Below are 20,691 nucleotides of genomic sequence, written 5' to 3'. Positions count from 1 at the left end.
TTTAAAAAACCACCCCCCTTCCTGTCTCTCCGGCCGTTCCGAGAGTTCCTATTGGCTGATTCAACTTGCAAGTGCTCCGTAGTCTGCAAAAGACTGTTTTTGACTTCATAGCATTGGATTAATTGATTATGCTGTTTCTGAATCAAATCTGGTAGTTTGAAAAATCATTTTGGGGTGAATCCATCCTCAGAACGGACTCGCGAAACTTCCTTTTTAACTGTTTTTTATTTTTTTTTAATATTATATTATTGTAATATCGAAATTACGAAATATTGAAATAATGACACTCCAAGGAAGTGTCAGTTAAACTTCAGTAAAATTCAGGCACTGAACTGTCCTGCATAGGAAATGCCCACGAAAGCTTCCCACATGCTTCCAAATTTCCAAAGAAGAAACGGGAGAGAGCCATCAGTGCTGTCAATGGGGGAAAGAGAGGCATCATTATCTTCAATGATGTTTCTTTATAAGGCAAGATCGAAATAATGGAAAAGTGCACTCAATTTTTTTTTTAAAAAATGGGTGGGGAAAAAAGGTCCTGCCCAAAAAAGCGCTTTTCGAGCGGCCGTGTGACCAGAGGGACACGTGAGAAAGACGAATTGGAAGCAGGAATGTGAACGAAGAGGAAAAAATGGTGGATTGGAGGCAAACGGAAGATATCCGATAAACATGCGGGTAATGGGTGAATGTGGATTCGACCATAGTGAGACCAAAGCAGGGTAAACACCGCCTAATATGGAATGAAAAATTAGATAATACAATTAAAATTCTTCTCAGTTCCCAACGATTAATAGACCTGAGAAACTCTGTGAACTTCCTTGACCTGGATATTTTTGATATCTTTACAAATATCATTTCTCTACTAAACCTTTACTTGATCACTGATAGCCAAGTCAAATTAGCTCACATTACAAAATCTTGGTTTGAAGAGTGTAGAGACATGAGGCATTCATTACGTACATTACGAAGTAGAGTTAGAGAGGACAGAGTCCTCAGTCCAGCTCCTGTCCCAGTTTCTCTCCTTTTATAAGCAACTTCTGAGACCCAAGCAACAAGTGATGAATGACACTTGGCTGGCAAGTGAACAGACTCACGTGTATTCCTCTCTGTTCATTTGCCATTCACTTGCGCTCCACTTGATCAAGTGGAATACACGTGAGTCTGTTCACTTGCCAGGCAAGTGTAGTTCATCACTTGTAGCTTGGCTCTGAGAGACAAAAAACTTGCTTATTATAAATCCCAGTGGGAAGAGCTGAGCCTCTCTATTTCACAAAAGAATGATAGGTTCTGGGATTTAATATCTTTAGCTATACAAGTACGTGATTCAAATTTTGATGCTTCCATTTCCTCTGATTTGTGGTTTTGCAGTTTCTTCCTTCTTTGTAATAAAACCCCAAACGTGTTATCTGTTGATTATTCACCCTGTGATATAAAGACTCTTCCAGCTTGGGCCCCTGTAACAACTTCAGAATGTAAGCAGCTGATCGACTCCTTACCTACAGGCAAAGACCCAGGGGAGAATATGGTGCCCCCGGAGATATTTAAGTTAAATTCTCAGTGGTGATGCTCAATTTTAGCCAGACTTTTTTCAGAAATTGACCATACTTGTATCATCCCTTCTAATTGGAAACAAAGCATTATAATTCCCATTTACAAAAAAGGTAATAGGCAAGACCCTACAAGCTATTGCCCTATCAGTTCGCTGGATATTTCCTCCAAATTATACACTTGTCATCTCTTGTTTAAATTGGAAGATTGGGCTGATTTAACAAATCTTTTTTACCCTGAACAAGCTGGTTCCCGTGAGGGCCATAGCACTGTTGATCCTTGCCTAACCTTGAAGGCTTTGATTCACAAATAGTCTAGCAATAGCAGAAGGTACCTCTATGTTGCTTTTGTTGATCTCTTTTCAGCTTTCGACTCCATTGAGTGTTCAAGACTTTAGAGCAAATTGGACAAAACAAATATTGATAGAAGGCCCCTTAGGCTCTTGAGAGAACTATATTCTAACCTTTCAGTTAAAGTAAAAGTGAATCCATACAGTTCCCTTATGGATTCCATTCCATTAAGAAAAGGCATCAAAAATTTGTTTAATTTTTATATCATTGATTTTGTCCAGGGGGAATTCCTTTTCCCCCTCATTGGCCAGTCAGAAAATCTCTGCTTTATTGTAGGTGGATGACATGGCAATAGTGTTGTTTACTCAAATTGATCTTAGAGGGTTGTTAGCCAGCCTGGCAGACTACTGTGATGGGGAGAATTAAGAATCGACTACACCAAAACAAAAATTGTTGTCTTTGGCAACAACTGTCTTAAGCACAGATGGTAAGTTAATGCCCATGAAATAAAGCAATATTCCTCCTTTAAATATCTAGGCATAGTTTTCCAGGGGTCCCAGTCATGGCAGGCACACCTTAATACTACTCTATCAACTGTGCAATGCACTATGGGTATTATTTTAAAATTCTTTTTCTCAAAGGGTGGCCAACTAATTCCGCCAGCCCTAAAGGTCTTTCAGGGCAAGGTGACAGCGCAACTTTTATATGGGGCAGAAATTTGGGGGCAGAATGAAAAAAACTAAAGTAATTAGAAATTATCCAGAACACCTTTTTAAGGAAAATCCTGGGCCTCCCCCAGGGAACCCCTGCATCATCTCACCTAGGATTGGAACTTAGTCTACCATCAATTACATCGAGAGTGCATTGGAAGCTACTAAATGTTATAAAAAGCTTGACAGCACCCTGGGTGGCCATTTGGTAAAATATAGTGTCCAGTATTATAGTGATGTGAATCAGTGGTCTAAACTATTGTCACCTATTTTACATCTGTATTCCCTGCCCTCTTCAGAGACGGTAAAAGGCTGGGATTCAGGTAAAATATGGGGTGGATTTTTGGTAAGGACGCTTTACGTGATATTAACCAGGTATGCCTCTCTAAATTCTCTTCTTGGTACCCTAGGTTTAAGAAAAATAAATTTCTTTCACGTTACCTAGCTAACCTTCCTAACGTTAATTTAAGGAAAGCACTTACCCAAGTGCGTGTCCAAACCATGTCATCAGCATATATCCAGGGTAGATATCAAAAAATATCAAAGGCTCAGCACCTTTGCCCTTGCGGTTCCTTTTTTTAAAATTTTATTGGTGAGCCCAAATTTTAAAAAAAGTATACAGTAATTTTAAAAAAAAGTATAAGTAATTGGTTCTGACCCCCCACCCTTTCCTCCCCCCTCCCTTATCGACTTCCAGCAGCTTTCCAACCCCTAATCCCTCTTATTACTCAACTTATTTTCATTAATATTCTTCTCTAATATATATCATAACTCTTATTCTAAGCATGTTCAAATTCTACGTTATACTGTATTATATTATATAAAAATCCATTACAATATTTATTATACTTCTCATTAATTAACTACATATTCTAAATAAAATTTCCTTACACATAATACTGACTTATATATATCCCCTTAACTCGTACTTAATTATTCTATCTAGAGTTTTCTTAAACATAAAACTAGCTTAGATTCTTATAGTTAAATTCCCCCTTAATGGTAAAGTCACTTCTCTCTTTCATTTGCCCTTGCGGTTCCAATGAGGTGGAAGATATTGTTCACTACGTTTTACGCTGCCCCTTTTATGAACTCATTAGGAACAAATTTTTGAATCCACTCCTCACAAATTTCTCTGGTTCAGAGGAGGAATCCATTGAGTTTTTACAGGCTGATGCCATCCCAGATGTTACTTTAAAGGTGGCCACTTTTATTTTTCTGTCAACAAACATAAGGAAGAGTCTATTCCCAGCGCCCCCACAAGACTTTTAGCTTCCACAAGAATTTTAGCTAAATTATGAATATATTTTATTCCAGGGTTTTATTGTACCATTTATTTGCACAGATATTTTAAATTTCATTGATTTGTATTTTGTTATGATGGACTGTCTATCTTGTACTGATATAAACTGTATTATGAGGTTAGGATGTTATGGCTTAATGCTACAACAATAAAAAAGTATGTTGCCCTATTCCTGAAGAAAATGGCAGCTTCAGAGAGTGAACTCTGTGACATCACATCACTGCTGAGCTCCCTCTCTCCCCAAGCGCTGCACCAAAATCTCCTGGAATTTTCCAACCTGGAGTTGACAACCCTAAATGTGACACAAGGCCACTCCAACTTGAACAAAATGCAGGGGCTGCACAAGCCGAAAAATATGATACTTTATTATAGCAAAAGCGTGGTGAACAAGTCTCAGGGTGAACACGCCCTAAGAAGAACAACAAAGCAGCACAAAGTATTACAGAGACTGATAAAACATTGAAATGCCATTAAAAAAACGGTCATGTTTAATTTGTACATAATTGCCTTTCCATGATATCTTGACAGCATGGTGGAATAGGGAATACTTTATTCTGTTTTTTCAGAAGAAAGGGGGAGATGTGAAGATAAGGCATTTTTAAGAGATTGGTGGGAAGGAACAAACAAAAAAAGGCTAAGGGAGGAACATGGGTAACAGGCAGAGAAGCATCAATGGATCAAGAGGAAAGGCTTTCTACAAAAAATTATTTAGGTTAATAATGTTAAAGTATTGTTATCTATAAAGAGTTCTGCATTATTTACCAGCCATAGAACACCAAAGTCCTCACCTGAGTGCCACTTGTTCAAAGTAGGAGCTGCTGGTAATATGGTGATATGAAGGGGTTAACTTAACAATGAGGAAAGGAGGAAAGGAGGGTTTGTCCAAGCTAAAAGGAAAACTCTTGCTTGGCTATGTAAATCCAGGATGTTAACTGTTGTTTTTGTAACTATCAAGTTCAGGAGCGAGTATGGATCAGTCCTATTAGCTTGTGATTAGGTAGGCTGGTGCTGGAAAGGTGAGCTTGCTCACTCCTTCCTTTTGCCAAGTATGTGGCACTCAATTTTGCCCACAGGTTTGCCAAGTTAAGTTTTTGCATTCCCTTTCCATAGTGGGGATGAGCCCATGCAGTCCTTCATAAGGGATCCAGCTTAGGTTGAAGAATTAGTCCCTCTACATAAAACATCTTACACAGGGATGCTCAAGTGTAGGGAGATGCATTGTTTGCTGGGAAGCGTAGTTTTAAAAGACAGAGCCAGGGGAGATCGCTCCTCAGAGGCAGGCCATCAAGTGGAGGGGCCTGTCAATTTTTTTAAAAAATTGAGAAAGCCCTGATGGCCCAGTAATGGGGAAACCACAAAATCCTGTACCTGTGTGGAAGACATCTTTGTGTCATTCAAGCTGCAGCGCTGTGATTTTGCTGCTGTGCAAAGTGCCCCATTGCTTTGCACAGCTTCTTGGGCAAACCTCTATTGTTTTTATCCTGAGTGTTCTGGCAAAATTTTCATTGTTTTTGAACTATTTTCCTCCTATGCAGCTTAACAGCACTTCCACACTACTAGGTTTTCTGTTTTTGAATGCAATCCTTCTTTGAAAGTTTTGGAACACCAGCAAGGTGTCCATGTACTGTTCCAGCGGCAAGCTGACTATATTACTCAGTATGTACTAGACTAGAATGTATGCCTATAGTTTTAAGAAAAGGGCTTCTTGGGAGCTGAAGTGACGTACCTCACAGATTTCAGTTCCTGGGGCATTCAGAGCCCGCCAAAACTTGTTAAGGCCATTTCCTCCTTTGTTCTGTTACACCTCGGCAGGGAGCGGAGCAAGTCATCGCTTTTTTTCCACCACATTCACTGGGTCTACAAAACTCCACCATGGAGCTTTATCCATGAAAGAAGCACTCTCTCCTTTCTTATTTGGTCGAACTGTGAGTAGAGATTCTTTGCATGGCATGAAGAAGATGAATAAAAACTATTTACGTTTGTAACCCGTGCGTGTGCATTGACACTTGACGACAAAGGTCTGGGATTCCTTCCTTGCGTCGGAATAGTCCACATGTCTCAAATGTTTGTTCATCTAGAATGTGCCCTCTTTACAATAAAGGAGATATATCAGGGGAATCAATGGAAAAAGGGGTCACTAACTCCCCAAAGAGTGTTTGCCGTAGATTACTATTCCATATTCACTGGAATTAACTAGGGTAGGTGGAGGGAGAGGTGAGGGGGCGTTTGTCAATCAGTCAGGCTCCTGAGGGAACCTCAGCCAAAAACACACCTCCATGCACATACATTCCAGGCAGCTTCTGGGCCTTCTGGGCCTGGCAGCCAGCCAAAAAACTTGGGAGGGGGGGTTAAGCCCCTGATTCCCAAGTAGTTAAAGGAAAGCTTTAACTACTTGGGAGTACCTGAGTACCCTTATCATGGAATAGATGGATATATGAACATCCATAGTTGCCTTATACTGAATAAGATCATTGGTCCATTGAGGTCAGTATTGTCTATTCAGACTGACAGTTGCTTTCCAGAGTCTCAGGTAAAGATCTTTCACATCGGCTACTACATGATTTTTAACTGGAGGTGCCAGGGATTGAATCTGGGATTTCCTGCAGGCAGGCAGATGCTCTGCTACTGAGCCATAGGGAGAATTCATCTGGGAATGCCTGATATGGAACAATGACCACCTTGCTTGACAACTTTACCCTAATAGGAAGTTTTTACCCCTGGATGGGAGCTTAATGAGATTATCTTGGGAGTACAGACAACTGCAGTGGATCTTTCACAAGCACTTTTAAGATAGTCTTTGAAAAAGAAAATTCTTCTCTTGCCTCCCCAGCATAGCATGATACAAGCAGGGAAGGGCAAAGGTCAGGTTCTGATGTGGTTGGCCATACATCTCAAATGTGACAGGTGCAAGTGAAAACTATCTCCAAACTGTCTGGCAAGCACATCCTAGCATTGCTTCTATTCCCTCTGGATCTACATAATAATGAGAATGATGCTGAAGCCTTCTTGCTAAGATTCTGCAGGACGGCTTTATGCATATTCGGTAGTGGGTGCGAAGTTACTGTGCCATCACAGCCGATATCACCAAGAGTAGTTACAACACTGGTGTCACATAGTATACCTCTCCAGTTTTCTTCCTCTGTGCCAACCACCCGTTTCAGAAAACTATGGAGGAACCATTTGCCACCGTGAGCAGGAACAGAGTATCCAGATGAGGTCATGTCAACCACCCTAGTTATTACCATCTGCCATAGATCAATGTGGGTTGACCAATGCCTCAGCTCGAGTGCTGATCCCACTAACAGCAACCAATCAGTGGCTCCAGTACTGAGCGCATAATGTGAGCTACAGCTTTGAGAGAGTGGCACTGTCTACATGCTCTTCCTGTTTCTACACGTCCTTCATCCCCCTTAAGAGGAAGACAGTGGAAGAGGAAGACATCAGGCTGATATTTACCCCCTGTAGGAAATTCTGTTGGAACTCTATCAGCACTCTTTGCTGGGACTGCACCACAGGGCTCTGAGTCTTGCAAGGCAAAAGGAATCATGAGCATTTTGCTAGTAATAGTAATGCTTGGAGTAGCTGGAAGTTACCCAGAAATATGGCTGTAATCCTTGTTGCTCCTGCTTTGCATGTGGGGTTATACTGGCATGACCTCATGCCAACATAGTGCTGATGTTCTAACATCATATTTCATAGAGATGCCAGGCTTTCTGCACTGCATATAGTTCCTAGTGCTCCCATTATTCACTGTTGAGGAAGGAACCGTTATTAAGCCAAGACACTGTAGGTATGTGTTGAGGGGGGGGCATTTGCAGCAGTCAGAGCTGGACATGGGATTCTCCTCCCTTGCTAACTTGTGGGGTGTTTTGTTCTTCCATCTCCAGCTGGAAGAGTGGAGGGTCCAGTCTGACAATCGAGAGACTTCTGAATCCTAGGTCCTTTTCTCTTTTTATAATTGCAGATGATGGCTTTCAACTACTTCACCAAGAGTGTGAGAGAAGCAAAACATTCTTGGTCAGTGTAAGAGCTACCAATGTGTAGAGCAAAAGCTTAACTTAAAGGAAAACATTTTAAACTTAATTTAATTTTAATTTATTATATTTATATTCCGCCCTCCCCGCTTTCGCAGGCTCAGGGCGGATAACAAATACAAACATCATTAAAAACATTTAAAAACATTAAATAATACATTTAAAAACATTTTGCTCTGCATAGGTGTATTAATATGTTGCTTGTGGTCTCCCAAATATATATCTGAGAAGATCACAGACCTGTTACTGTAAAGTAGCTCAGGGACATCATAGTTCACCATCAGGGATCAAAAAAATGAATGTATATCTCAAATATCTGTAAGATCATAACTGAGTTAAACCCAAAAGTTCATGTTGATATCAACAAAAGAAGGCTTGCATTTGTTTCTTATGCTTTAGCAAAATGATCTATTTTTACCTGTTCGGTTGTAGAAAGATTGAAAATGTTTCATCTCTTCCTTCCTATACCCATACAAAGGCCACCTTCAACAATATTGACAATAAACCTGGGATTACATTCCACTCACCCCATTTCTTCTTTCTCGCCTCTGCAGCACTTAACTGTGGAAACCGTTGCATGTGTTTGCTGTGCATCTCTTTATGTTTTGACTCCTCTGCATGTTCAGTGCAGAACTGTGCTGATTTCTGAGCAGCAATATCTTAAGAAGCGTCATGGCAGACACACATGAACTCATAGTAGATGTCCTGCGGGATTTGACCAAGGAAAATCTGCGCATCCTCAGGAGCATACTGAATAATAAAGCTTTGTGTGGGAAAACAATACCAACAAGCCAACTAGAGAATGTTAATGATCCATATGAGATGGCTGAAATACTTAAAAGCTACTATTCAACAGATGCAACAGAGGTACTTTTGAAAGCGTTGGAGGATATTCCCAGAAAAGATCTTGCCAAACGGCTCCATGATAAAATAAAAGCTGGTAAGTGGTATGGTGTTAGAGTATTTCCATTTCGAGTATCTCACTTCAGTTGTTGCACAAAACCAGCATTGGGCAGAGGAGGGTGGAGGCATTGTTACAAAGAGGGGCCAGATTGTGTATGGATATGTTATTACAGCAGGCTATTTGGACTGTGCTGCCTGCTCTGATAGCAGGGATCAGCAGAGGACACATGATGCTTCCATATGGTTGGATATGCAGGTTCAGGGCAACTGGGAACCAGGCAATTCTATAGTCCCATCTAAAGAGTGAAACTGAGGCACAGCCTATGGCAACAAGGGAGTGGTGTGTTAAATATGGGCTTGCTGTGGTGGGGCAAATTTAAGGGTTCCCATAGCAACAGAAGGTGCCTTATTTCAATACAGTTTTGTCTTCCAGCCTCAATTTGTCCTCACAGGTTTCTGTTTCCATGAGATCTCTTCAGAAATGTTAGTGAAAAGACAAGCCAGGCTTAGACTTCTTGTTAGCTCTGGGATGAAGGACTATCTGGCAGATCTTAGTGAGGTCTAGCAGGGGACTGCAGAGCATACTGTGAGGCAGATTGTAGCATACCAAGAACTAACTGGAGGCAGGGGGGTTGTGTTAGACCCAAAATTCTGCCTACTTGCCTTTTGATTTTAAACTTTTGAACCTCCCCAAGCTGTGTGTGCCAGTTTCTGCTAAAGGGAAGTGCAAAGCCCTGATCTGTTTCCTATTAAGACTTGGCTGGGTAACCATTTTTAATAATCCTAAGGGTGGGACAAGAAGGAAAGTTGAAGCTTAATATCAACCACGTTACCAGAGGCTTCCCAGCCCAGTATACAGCTTCATAGGCTTAAAGAGGAGAAGTTTTACCTCAGGATAGGGGAAAGTCAGCCTAAGCCTGAGTTGGACGTGGGTTTGTGGCATGGGCTATGATGGTACTTATGCATTTTGCAAAGTCTTTGTTAGAGATGAGCATGATCCAAATAATTTTAACGATCCAGCGGATTGTGGATCGGTGCCGATGATGATCCAGAATTAACGATCCACACCAATCATCTTCCGTTCCCGAGCCGTGGATTGTGGATCGTGGAGGCCAAAACGGGGCACGCTGGTATTATGTGGGAAGGTGGGTGGTGCCAGCAGCCGCTGGGCCTGGGGGGCACGGGGAGGCGGTGATGAGCCGCCTCCCCTCAGGGGGCAGGGGGTCTGGCCACTTGCCGGTGGCACCCCCCATGTGCCCACTCACCAGGCCGAACTGGAGTGCGCTGGTATTCCCTGCGCAGGAAGGACAGTGGGTGCTGGTGGCGGCAGCCGGGCCTGGCGGGCACAGGGAGGCAGCAACGAGGTCTGTGTTTGGCTGTCAGAGCTGCCTATCAGGGTTTGCAGGGATGAGATTGGAGTACCCGTGGCTACAGAACACCCCCTTCCCCTTCCCTCCCCTGGGTGTCTTCTCCCAACTTGTGACTGCTTTGCTGCTCCGTGGTTGGAAGGAAGCCCTGCTGATCAAGGAAAGCTGGGCTTCCATTCAGGTTTCCAGGGCGACAGAAGGAGGGCAAACAGAGCTCAGGCATTCCCCTGGCTCTGTTGCCAGGGGAATAAATTGCTGGTGGCTAAGTGTCTGGATCCCTGATCCGAGCCCAAACGCCCCAATCCAGGCCTCTCCCGATCGCTCGATTGTTTGCCTTGGCCGATCACGATCCACCTGGTCACAATCACGCGATCGCCAGTATCGTGGGTTTTTTTCGATCATAATGCGGATCATGCCCATCTCTAGTCTTTGTTAACCTCCAAGCTTTAGCAGAACAAAATAAATTATTTTGTTTTAAATGACCAAGCAGTTGTGTAAATTTTGGTTTGGGGCAAGCAACATAATTGTTTGTTCTTGTTATGGTGTGCAGGTAAGGTGAATGAATATGAAGGCCCAAACGATGAGACGGATAGTCAGCCAGTGAAGCGAGCAAAATATGATGAATTGGAACCATACCTTGGTATGTAGCTGTGATCCCACCCCCCAAAGTCTACTGAGATGTGGAACTATGCACAGTATGCTTCAGCTAGTTCAGTTTATGTACTTTTGAAGAAATTAGACCTACCATGCAGGAGTGATGCCCCACCTCACTTCTTTCAGAACTCAAATGCAGGTGTGCGGTTTTTGACCTTGAATCTGCTGCACTGGATCAGGTTATGTTCTCTTCTTCTTGTGTCCCTAGAGGTAAAATCCTGCTCACTGAGCAGATGAGAGATGAGGGGATAGAGCAGATGCTGCCTATTCAGCTCAATAAGGCTCATTCTTATGCCTAGCAATTGACCTCTGAGATGATGGCTTTCTGTTTTATCTATATAACAGTTCCCTATGCTCATGACTAGGTGACACAGACTGGTAATTTCCCCAGTATGTACCTGTGATCAGTAGCGTTGCCAACATCCATGTAGGGCCTGAAGATTTCCTGGAGTTACAACTGATCTCCAGACTATAGAGATCTGCTTTGCGGGGTGGAGGTGGAATCTACAGCACTATACGCTTCCCTTCCCACCCCCAAATCTCAAGGAATTTCCTAACTTGGAGCTGGCAACCCTAGTTCTCTGCGCCCTCTCTCACCCTGCCCCCCCCAATAACACTGAAAACTTTAGCCTCTTCTCTCTCCACTGAAGATTAATGAGACACAATGTTTTCATCCTACTGCAGCAAGTGGTTCTCATCTATGATGCAATGTCACCATTATGTCGCTATCTCATGGAGGAATTTTTATTCCTAAATCAAAATGGTTAGAGGAATAGAGTGAACATAAGAAAGTTGTCTGGTACTGAAGCTTTCATGAATAAAATCAGGGCATGTCAGAAAAATTAGCAAGGGTTTTGGAACTCTGGGATAAATTAATGTCGAGAGAAGCATCGACCATTAAGAATCAACTCCTTGTAGACTACAATTACCAAATATAAGACTATACCATGAAGCAATATGTCTGGTGTGGCTCAGGGAATGGATGTTGTTAGAAAATCATAAACTTTTAACACTTGAAGGATACAGGGCTTTTTTTCAGGGGGAACGGAGTTCCGGAACCTCTTGAAAATGGTCACATGGCTGGTGGCCCCACCCCCTGATCTCCAGACGGAGGGGAGTTTAGATTGCGCAATCTAAACTCCCCTCTGTCTGGAGATCAGGAGGCGGGGCCACCAACTATGTGACCATTTTCTCTGAGGGCAGTCCACTGAGTTCCACCACCTCTTTTCCCAGAAAAAAGCCCTGGAAGGATATAAGAAACTCTTTGGTTGGCATGCATACTTATGGTATGATAAAATCAAAGTGGACTCTATGTTTCTGCATCATTACATTAGACGAAGCCTATACACAGTCTGGCAAAAATATAAAAAATATTTAGACAAAGGCATCCTGATGTGGGTGGTGCCACTGGAAGTTATTGACCCGAGAACAATTTATAACAGAGAGGAATGTTTGCCACATAAGGAGGTGTTGAAAATGGAGCAAAATATGATTAAGCTTAAAACAGGAGACAAACAATCCTCCCATTATGGATGGTTCCAATACAGACAGATTAAAGGTCGATATGACATGGATCGTTCAAAATCAGGATTTAAATGGAAAAATTCTGAATTGGAAGAAAGTATACTACAAGAAGGCAAGAAAATGATTTCTAAAGTTTACAAGATTTTGTTAAAATGGTATACAGAAGACGGAACTGTTAAAGTCCAGATGGTGAAATGGGCTATAAACTGCAATAGAGACATAACAATGGAGGCATGGGAACACAACTGGAAAAATACATTGAAGATATCGACTTGTACCAACATCAAAGAAAATGTCTATAAGATGATATATAGATTGTACCTATCGCCGAAGAAAATAGCATATGGGAACAACAAAATGTCAGACAAGTGTTGGAAATGTAAAAAACATGAAGGCTCGTTATATCATATGTGGTGGACCTGCGAGGTAGCAAAGCAGTTCTGGGGAGATATTATGAAAGCTATGACTGAAATTCTACAAACTCCAATAAATAAGAACCCAGAACTGCTGTTGTTAAATCTGAAATTAGAAGAGATTCCCAGGCAACAAAGAACTTTATTATTCTATATGACAACAGCGGCAAGAATTTTATATGCTCAGAAATGGAAGACGCAAGAAGTACCATCTATTGAAAGTTGGATACAAAAATTGCTGTACATGGCAGAAATGGACAAAATGACGAGAAAGTTGAGAGAACAGAATCCAGAAGAATTTTTTAATGACTGGGGGAAGTTAAAAAAGTATTTGGAAAAGAAGTGGGACGTAAAGGGAGAATTATGGTTGTTAGATAACTATTAAGCTTACAGAAAGGAAGAGATATTGATCTTTACAAGAGAAGAGAGGAAATAAGTTAGAAATATAATCTAATTGATAGTTCGATGTTAGGTTTTGCTTAATTTAATATATATTATCTATCTTAGTAGCGTATTAAGACAGTTAAGAATAGAAAAGGAGATATAAGTAGTAGGTCTAGACAGCGGGTTGGAAAACTGTTGGAAGTCTTAGATCAAGGGGGGGAAAGGGTGGGAGAATATGGAAATGAGGGTTTCAATTGAAAATCTGTAATATTAACTTTTACTCACCCAATAAAAATTTCTTTAAAAAAAAAAAGAGAGAATCAACTCCTTGTTGCTGTCCTGCTGAAGATCATTAATCAGGGCAACCAAGGCCATTTCTGCCCCAACCTAGGTCTGAATCCAGACAGAAATGTGTCTAGATAATTCATCTCTTCCAAGACCACTTGAAGCTGCATGGATACCACCTGCTCAAGCACTTTGCCTAAAAATGGAGTGTTGGTCACCAGGCAATAATTAGGTGATTCAGGTCCAGAGATGCCTTCTTCAGGAGTGGTCTCATGACTTCAAAATGCTCCTTCAGGGAGGCATTTATAATCTCATGGACCAACTCAACCAAACTGACCCACCTGATTACTATCAGCAGTGGGGGGCAGGGGTTGAGCCTAGATGTGGTGAGCTACACACTTCTAAGCAGTTTGTCCTCTTCATTAGGCCTCACCAAATGAGAGCCATCAAAAAAAAAAAAAAACAAGGACCAGACCATGTGCTGCTAAAATCCCTCTAATGAACTAAACCAAGTAAAGCCCACAAGTAGAGATAGGCATGAACTGAAATACGAACCAAAATTCATGACGAACCAGGCCAGTTCATGGTTTGTGAACCAGCGGTTCATCAGATCCCTTTTCTGATGAACCCCCACGAACTTTAGGCTGGTTCGTTTGCTTCATTTTTCAGTTCATCACTGCAGACAGCCTGGCACTTGTCAGTTTCCTCGGCAACAGGGGATAGACTTCCTGCAGACCTTCTGCTGACCTGAAAGTGATCTTCTGCTGACTCGGAAGTGACCTTCCGCTGTCCCGGAAGTGGTGGTTTGCTGGCCCAGAAGTGACATTTTCACAAACCGAAACTAACCAATTCATGAACCAGGGCAGGTTCGTGAAAGTTCGTGAAACGTGACGAACCATGAACCACATGGTTCATTTTTTTTTCTGGTTCAGCCCATCTCTACCCACAAGCAACCTGGAAAATCTCCACTAGATGGTGTTGTGGATTCAGTGGTGGTAAAGCCCTCTTTGCCACCATCCTCTCCATAGAGTGAACATGATATTTGTGTTTGGTTGCATTCGTGTTGCATTTTTCTTCCCTTGCTTTCTATCTGCCCAATAGTCTTACCACCATAAGCTCCTCATTAAGGGGCATCCAAGGCTCTTCAAGAGGAGAAGAGGGTGTTCAGGAATATCTGTGTTCACCACCCACATCATTCCACAGATCAGCTTACTGCAGTTTGTAGATTTCCTGGCTCGTCAGGACTGATTATTCAGTTTAGGCCTTTCTGTAATGGACAAATAGTTCAGGCTTTATGTGCTATGAGCAATGACGTTCTTAGAATGTAATCCTAAGCAATATTGCACTCTTCTAAGACCACTGAGACTAAAGAAGCGAAACCATCAGATGATTGTGTGAATTTGCTGTGTTTTCTTCTTGTTTATATTTGACTGTTCTGTCCTTGGGTATTTAAAATGCAAATATTTATGATGAAATCACCCCACACACCCATCTATATTGAGAATTAGCTTGATGTAGCATAAGAGCCTTAGTTTTACAGTGCACTCCTAAGAAGAGTTACTCCAGTCTAAGGCCATTGAAATCAATGGGCTTAGACTGGTGTAACTCTGCTTAGGATTGAACTGTTAGTCTCTTTAAAAAACCTTTTGTTCTTTTCCAGGTACATACAGGCTTTCTGATCTGACAAATTATGCTAGAAACAATCAAGACCAACTAATAAAGCAACTAGAGAAACAACTGGAACCTAGTGCGTTGAATAAATTGAAGGAACAATTGTCCTGGAGTCAAGTGAAAAATCATTTTTTGTTTACTGCTGATCAATGTCATCAGTTGTTTACTAATCAAGCACTGAAGAGGTTTTTGGAAGAAGTCCCACAGAAAAAGAAATTTCAGGAGTTACCAGAGAAAATCCTTGAAATCTTATTCTTCAAAATTAAACACAAAAAGATGTCACCCAAAGACAAAAAACAAAGTAAAGACTATTTAGGGGAACAGAAACTAGAAGATCAAAGAGAAGAACTGCTGGCTAATAAAGAGAAAGAGGAATTTTGCAGACACATGGTTCGCTTAAGTCTGAGTAAAGAAGGAAGAGGAAGTGTTGAGGAAGAGGAAAACTTTGAACATGTGGATATAGGGAGCGACGATATGCTGCAAAACTTTGAAATCCAACAGTATGCTGATATAGAGAATGAGAGTTACGAAAGTGGTGGGGATGTGCAGCAAAACTTTGAAATTCAAGGGGCTGCTGGAGTGAAGAACAAAAGTTATGAAAGTGGTGGATATATACAGAAAATCTGTAAGGCGCAAAAAACAGTACCAGAAAAACAGACACAGAAGGGCTTAAAAATGGCCTTCATAAACTGGTGTAAAATAAAAAGAGAGAAATTCTATAAGGTGCAAAAGATAGTGGCAGAAAAACAGACACAGGAGGACTTAAAAATGGCTTTCATAAACTGGTGTAAAATAAAAAGAGAGAATCACCAGACAAGAGATCATATGACTTTTGATGCCATTAGTGTTCATGAGCATAAGACATACAACTGCCTCATAGCCAACAATGTATTCTGTTTCAAGTTACAAGAAGAGACAGACTACTGCCTTCTAAGAGTTTTACATGATAAGAAAGACCTTACCAAAAAGGATATCTGAAAGAAAAGCTGGAATTTGAGTTGCAATTCAACATGGCTGTTCTGGATGCTTCAAGAAGTATTGTAGTATCTAGTAGCAGCAATTTCTTTAGAGAATTGCAACCTGATGGGTCTTTTTACAAATTTGAAACATTTTTTTTAAGAGTTGTGAATAAAGTTGTACTCCCTGCCCTAGCTCTGCATAGGTGGGTAAAGACAAATATTGCCCAAAAAGCTTATGATGAGGCTTTTTCTGAACAATTGGTTTAAAAGAACGACACATGAAAAATATTTTGAAGGTTTTGACTAAGTAAAACCTTTCCCTTCATTTTAAAAAAGTTTCACAATATATTCTAATTATACATGTGTGTTCTAGTGAACATGGTATAAACGTTAATGGAGTTTGTTAGCAGGTTGTATAAAACATCTGTTCCATTTATATTTTGACAACCAATTAAAATTTAGTTGGATAAAGGTAGATTAATGATTTTTAATTGCCAGCATGGACCAATAATAATCTGCTCATCTTATTTTTTGACTTTTAAAGATTTATACAGTTTTTGGAAGAGGAGTATAAATTGAAGACAAGGGAAGAATTATTCACTAAAGGTTACAAATGTCAATGGTTCTTTTATGTGCAATTGTTAGAAAGGTTTAAATTGGATAAAAAAGAATGGGGATTTCAGCAAGAGGGGACAGATTTTGAAAAAGAAATATGTATAAATGATGATCATATATGTATAAAATGTATAAACTGTTGTTGAAATTTGATACAGAGGAAGAATCTGTCAAAGAATGTATGACAAAATGGGCAAAGAATTTTGGGTATAATATACAAATGCATCAACGGGAACATATGTGGGTTAAGGGCCTCAAATTTACTTTGTGTTCCACTCTCATGGAGAATTTTTACAAAATGATGTATCGGTGGTATATGTCTCCAGACAAAATTGCAAAAATGGCCAAAGGTGTCTCAAATAAATGTTGGAAATGTGAACAACAGGAAGGAACATTTTATCATTTTTGGTGAACTTGCAACAAAGCAAAAAAAAATGGTTACAAGGAGATATGTTAATGCAGAGAATTTTAAAGGTTAATTTACAGTTTAAACCAGAGTTATTTGTTGGGAATTATGGACAATAAATTGGAAAAAGTGGATGGTATTTTAGTTTTATATATAGTAACAGCAGCACGGTTCTTGCATGCTAAAAAATGGAAGTGCAAGGAGCTACCTACATTGGAAGATTGGACTGGAAAGATGATGGACTTAGCTGAGATAGTCAAACTTACAGTGTTAATTAGAGATAAAACACTCCCTGTAGTCATGGCAAATTAGAAACCCTTTATGGACTATCTGCAAGACATTTGTGGCTTTGATTTTTAAGAATAAGGTTCTGAGATATCAAGAAGAGACACAGAAAAAAAATATTAATGAGACCACAAACTGATTGATAATAAAGAGGGAAATGTTGTAGGTGAAAAACTGTAATGGATTAATAATATGCCTATTATGTTTCTTACTGTTTTTACTTTGTAGATTGATTTGTAGGCCATTCTTGGCCTTTTGTCATTGTCTTCTTGTTATGTTTCACTTTCTTTCTCTTGTTCTATCTTTTAACTTTTCCACAATAAAAATATTTTTTAAAAAAGATTTATACAGTTCATCATGTGATTGGACAATGACATCACCTTTGACTGTGGTAGAATGTCACATAATTAAAAATCTGAAGAATAAGCTAAATATAAGACCTATTGTATTTTTATATTATTGCCATATGTAAAGATATTAGAAAAGTCTTCATAGATTGCACATGTCATTTAGTATAGAAGATGTCACCCAGATAAGGTTAGGATTTTGATGAAGGAAATTTATTTATTTATTTATTTATGCCATTTATAGTCTGCCTTTCTCACCAAGACTCAAGGCAGATTACACAATGTGCTATTAGTACTGTCACTTTCAAGGACATTTCCATAAACAATGCCATAGGGTAAATAAACACAATTTTACAAAGAGCATTAGTAAGAACCCAGTACAGAGTTGAAGAAATGCTGAAACAGAACATAAGCAATTCTAGGGCTGGCATTTGACCACATGAAGCCCAAGTAGCTCACAGGAGCACATATTTAAGACAACAGGTAGTACATAAGGCAACATAGTGGTGAAGTATATAGTGAAGCATCTGAGAAATCCCTCCCTACAATACAAAAGCCTTTTTGAATAATTCAGTTTTACAGCATTTGCAGAAACATAAGAGAGTGGGGGCTCTTCTGACCTCCTCAGGCAGGCCATTCCACAGGGTAGGGGCCACCACAGAGAAAACTCGTGTAAGGGCTGCTGTTGATTTCACCCATGTGCAAGGTGGCATCTGCAGGAGACCCTGTTCAGCTGAGCAAAGTTGCCATGGAGGATCATAGGGAGGGAGGTGATCCCATAGGTATGCCAGACCAAGGCCGTGAAGAGCTTTGTATGTGATAACCAATACCTTGAAATGAGCACTGTAGCTGATAGGTAACCAATGGAGTGACTGCAGAATGGGGGTGATGTTCATACTCCTGCTCACTCCTGATAGCAGTCATGTTGCAGTGTTTTGCACCAATTGGAGTCCCCTAGTTAATTTGGATGGAAAACCTATGTATAGTCAAGTCTTGATGTAACCATAGCATGGATCGAGGTGGCCAGGTCAACCATGTCGAGGTAAAAAGCCATCTTCCAGGCTAGAGTGAGGTTGCAAAAGGCATTTTTTGCAGCTGCCTTAACTTGTTTTTCTAGTAGTAGCCCTGGATCCACTATAACCCTAGGCTCTTAACCGCATCTGCAAGGGTCAGATGAACTCCATCAAAAGTGGGGAGTACAATGTCCTTCAAAATCTCTGCCTTCCCAACAAGCATCACTTCTGTCTTGTCTGGGTTCAATTTCAATTTGTTTGTTTTTAGCCATTTCACTACAGCTGTCAGGCAGCAATCCAAGATTTCTACTGCATTCTGAAGGGACCTGGATAGCATGATATAGAGTTGGGTGTCATCTGCATATTGGTGATATCCAACGTCATAGCTGTGAATGAGTTCTCCTAAAGGCTTTACATAGAAGTTGAGTAACATGGAAGACAAGATTGATCCCTGCAGAACCTCACAAGACAGCTCCCATTCTGGAGATAGCTGATCTCCGACAACAGCCCTTTGAATCCATCCCACGAGAAATGATTTAAACCAGTCCAAGGCACATGCTTTGATACCCACTTCTGTCTCTAGATGCCTCAACAGGATAGCATGGTCTACTATGTCAAAGGCTGCAAACAATTCCAGAAGGAGCAATAAGGAGGCATTGCCTTTGGCTATATTTAGCCAAAGATAATCCACTGATGCTACTGCTGCTGTCTCTGTCCCATGCCCTGGTCTGAATTCAGATCGGAAAGGGTCTAGAGTGTTAGCATTTTCCAAGAAGATCTGGAGTTGGTCAGCTACTGCTCTCTCAAGAAATCTCATGAAGAAGATTTAGATGAGAAATATATATGTCTTTATGTTTGGAGAATCCAATGCATTCACAGTAGATTTTAGTATGATCTGATTTAAAATCATTCTTAGCTCTAATCGAGAAACTGAGATTTCCTTTTGCATGTATATGTTCATCAATTATTGGTTTCATTTTAATAAGTCCTTATATTTGTTGGAAATTGCAATGTCTGGTGTACTGCAGCAGTACAAAGGGAAGAAGTGCCTTCTATACAGGGGGAAGCAAGGATCACTTAGTTAAGACAGTGAGAGCAGCATTTCTCTTGTTTCCTGGGGGTCATTTCCTTGTCTTGTCTCCTATTGGGCAGAACAGGGCAATATCCTGCTTCTTCTCCCTCCTGCCTTATTCATTCTTCTACAAGATGTAGTCAGATAGCAAGGACACTATATCTCTCCTCTTCACTCTCAAGTTATGTATTTCTTAAATAAACTTTTTAGCCTCTTTAATCAGCACAGTGTAACTTCTCTGCTCTGTTTGCACTCTGCCAACAGGGTTTTGAACCCAGGCACAAGCGTGCTGTAATTAGAGAGGCAATTAACTCTGCCAGAGCTCAGATAGCCGCAGGCAAAAGTGTAGCATAGCAGACAATAGAGGAAAGATGGCTGACTCCTGGGGAGCACAGCAGGGGATCTATGTTGACCGACTCAGTGATGAGAATTACTAGATATGGTCTGAAAGGATCAAAGCTCGGTTCATGGAGCTGGAAGTGTGGGATGCAGTGGGAAATCCCAAGCCTACCGGGGATGCACAGAAAGAGGCTTCCTGGACCAAGGTAGACAGTAAGGCCACGTCTATTATCATTAATGTTTTAAGTGATAAACAGTTGTTAAGAGTCATTCATATGCCAACAGCTGGAGAAATGTGGCGAGAGCTTGAGAATATGCATATCAAAGGATTTATTAAAACAAAAGTGTTGTTTATTAAACAATTATACAGGAATCAGATGCAGCTAATCAGGACTTAAGACAGCACATTTCTAATTTTAAGGAATTATCACAGAGATTGAGAGGTCTTGGAAAACAGAGGAAGAGGATTTATCAATAATTTTATTGACTAGCCTTCCTCAATCTTATGCAAATGTCATGCATGCTTTGGAAATGCAGGAAAACTTAAGCCTGAATCATGTGCTTCCAAAATT

At 40.6% G+C, this 20,691-nt stretch overlaps 1 protein-coding gene across 1 annotated transcript; it reads left to right on the top strand.

Moving 5' to 3' along the window:
* Nucleotides 1-5,661: 5,661 nt before the first annotated feature.
* LOC129340289 (uncharacterized) lies at nucleotides 5,662-17,571 on the top strand. The gene is made up of 4 exons (XM_054995005.1): nucleotides 5,662-5,773; nucleotides 8,437-8,822; nucleotides 10,703-10,792; nucleotides 16,587-17,571. Exons 2-4 carry the CDS (start codon nucleotides 8,555-8,557, stop codon nucleotides 16,619-16,621), a joined length of 393 nt encoding a protein of 130 aa, XP_054850980.1. The 5' UTR covers nucleotides 5,662-5,773; nucleotides 8,437-8,554; the 3' UTR covers nucleotides 16,622-17,571.
* The last annotated feature ends 3,120 nt before the right edge of the window (nucleotides 17,572-20,691 follow it).

Source organism: Eublepharis macularius, chromosome 12 (genome assembly GCF_028583425.1).
Source record: "Eublepharis macularius isolate TG4126 chromosome 12, MPM_Emac_v1.0, whole genome shotgun sequence".
In the NCBI taxonomy this organism is placed as follows: domain Eukaryota; kingdom Metazoa; phylum Chordata; class Lepidosauria; order Squamata; family Eublepharidae; genus Eublepharis; species Eublepharis macularius.
This window is presented reverse-complemented; position numbering and strand designations above follow the sequence as displayed.

Bases quoted from the DNA above. Each gene is read 5' to 3' on its own strand.
- LOC129340289 (XM_054995005.1), top strand. From the start codon at position 8,555: ATGGCAGACACACATGAACTCATAGTAGATGTCCTGCGGGATTTGACC. The intron at 8,823-10,702 runs GTAAGTGGTATG...TATGGTGTGCAG, and splicing joins CCATGATAAAATAAAAGCTG to GTAAGGTGAATGAATATGAA. The intron at 10,793-16,586 runs GTATGTAGCTGT...TGACTTTTAAAG, and splicing joins TGAATTGGAACCATACCTTG to ATTTATACAGTTTTTGGAAG.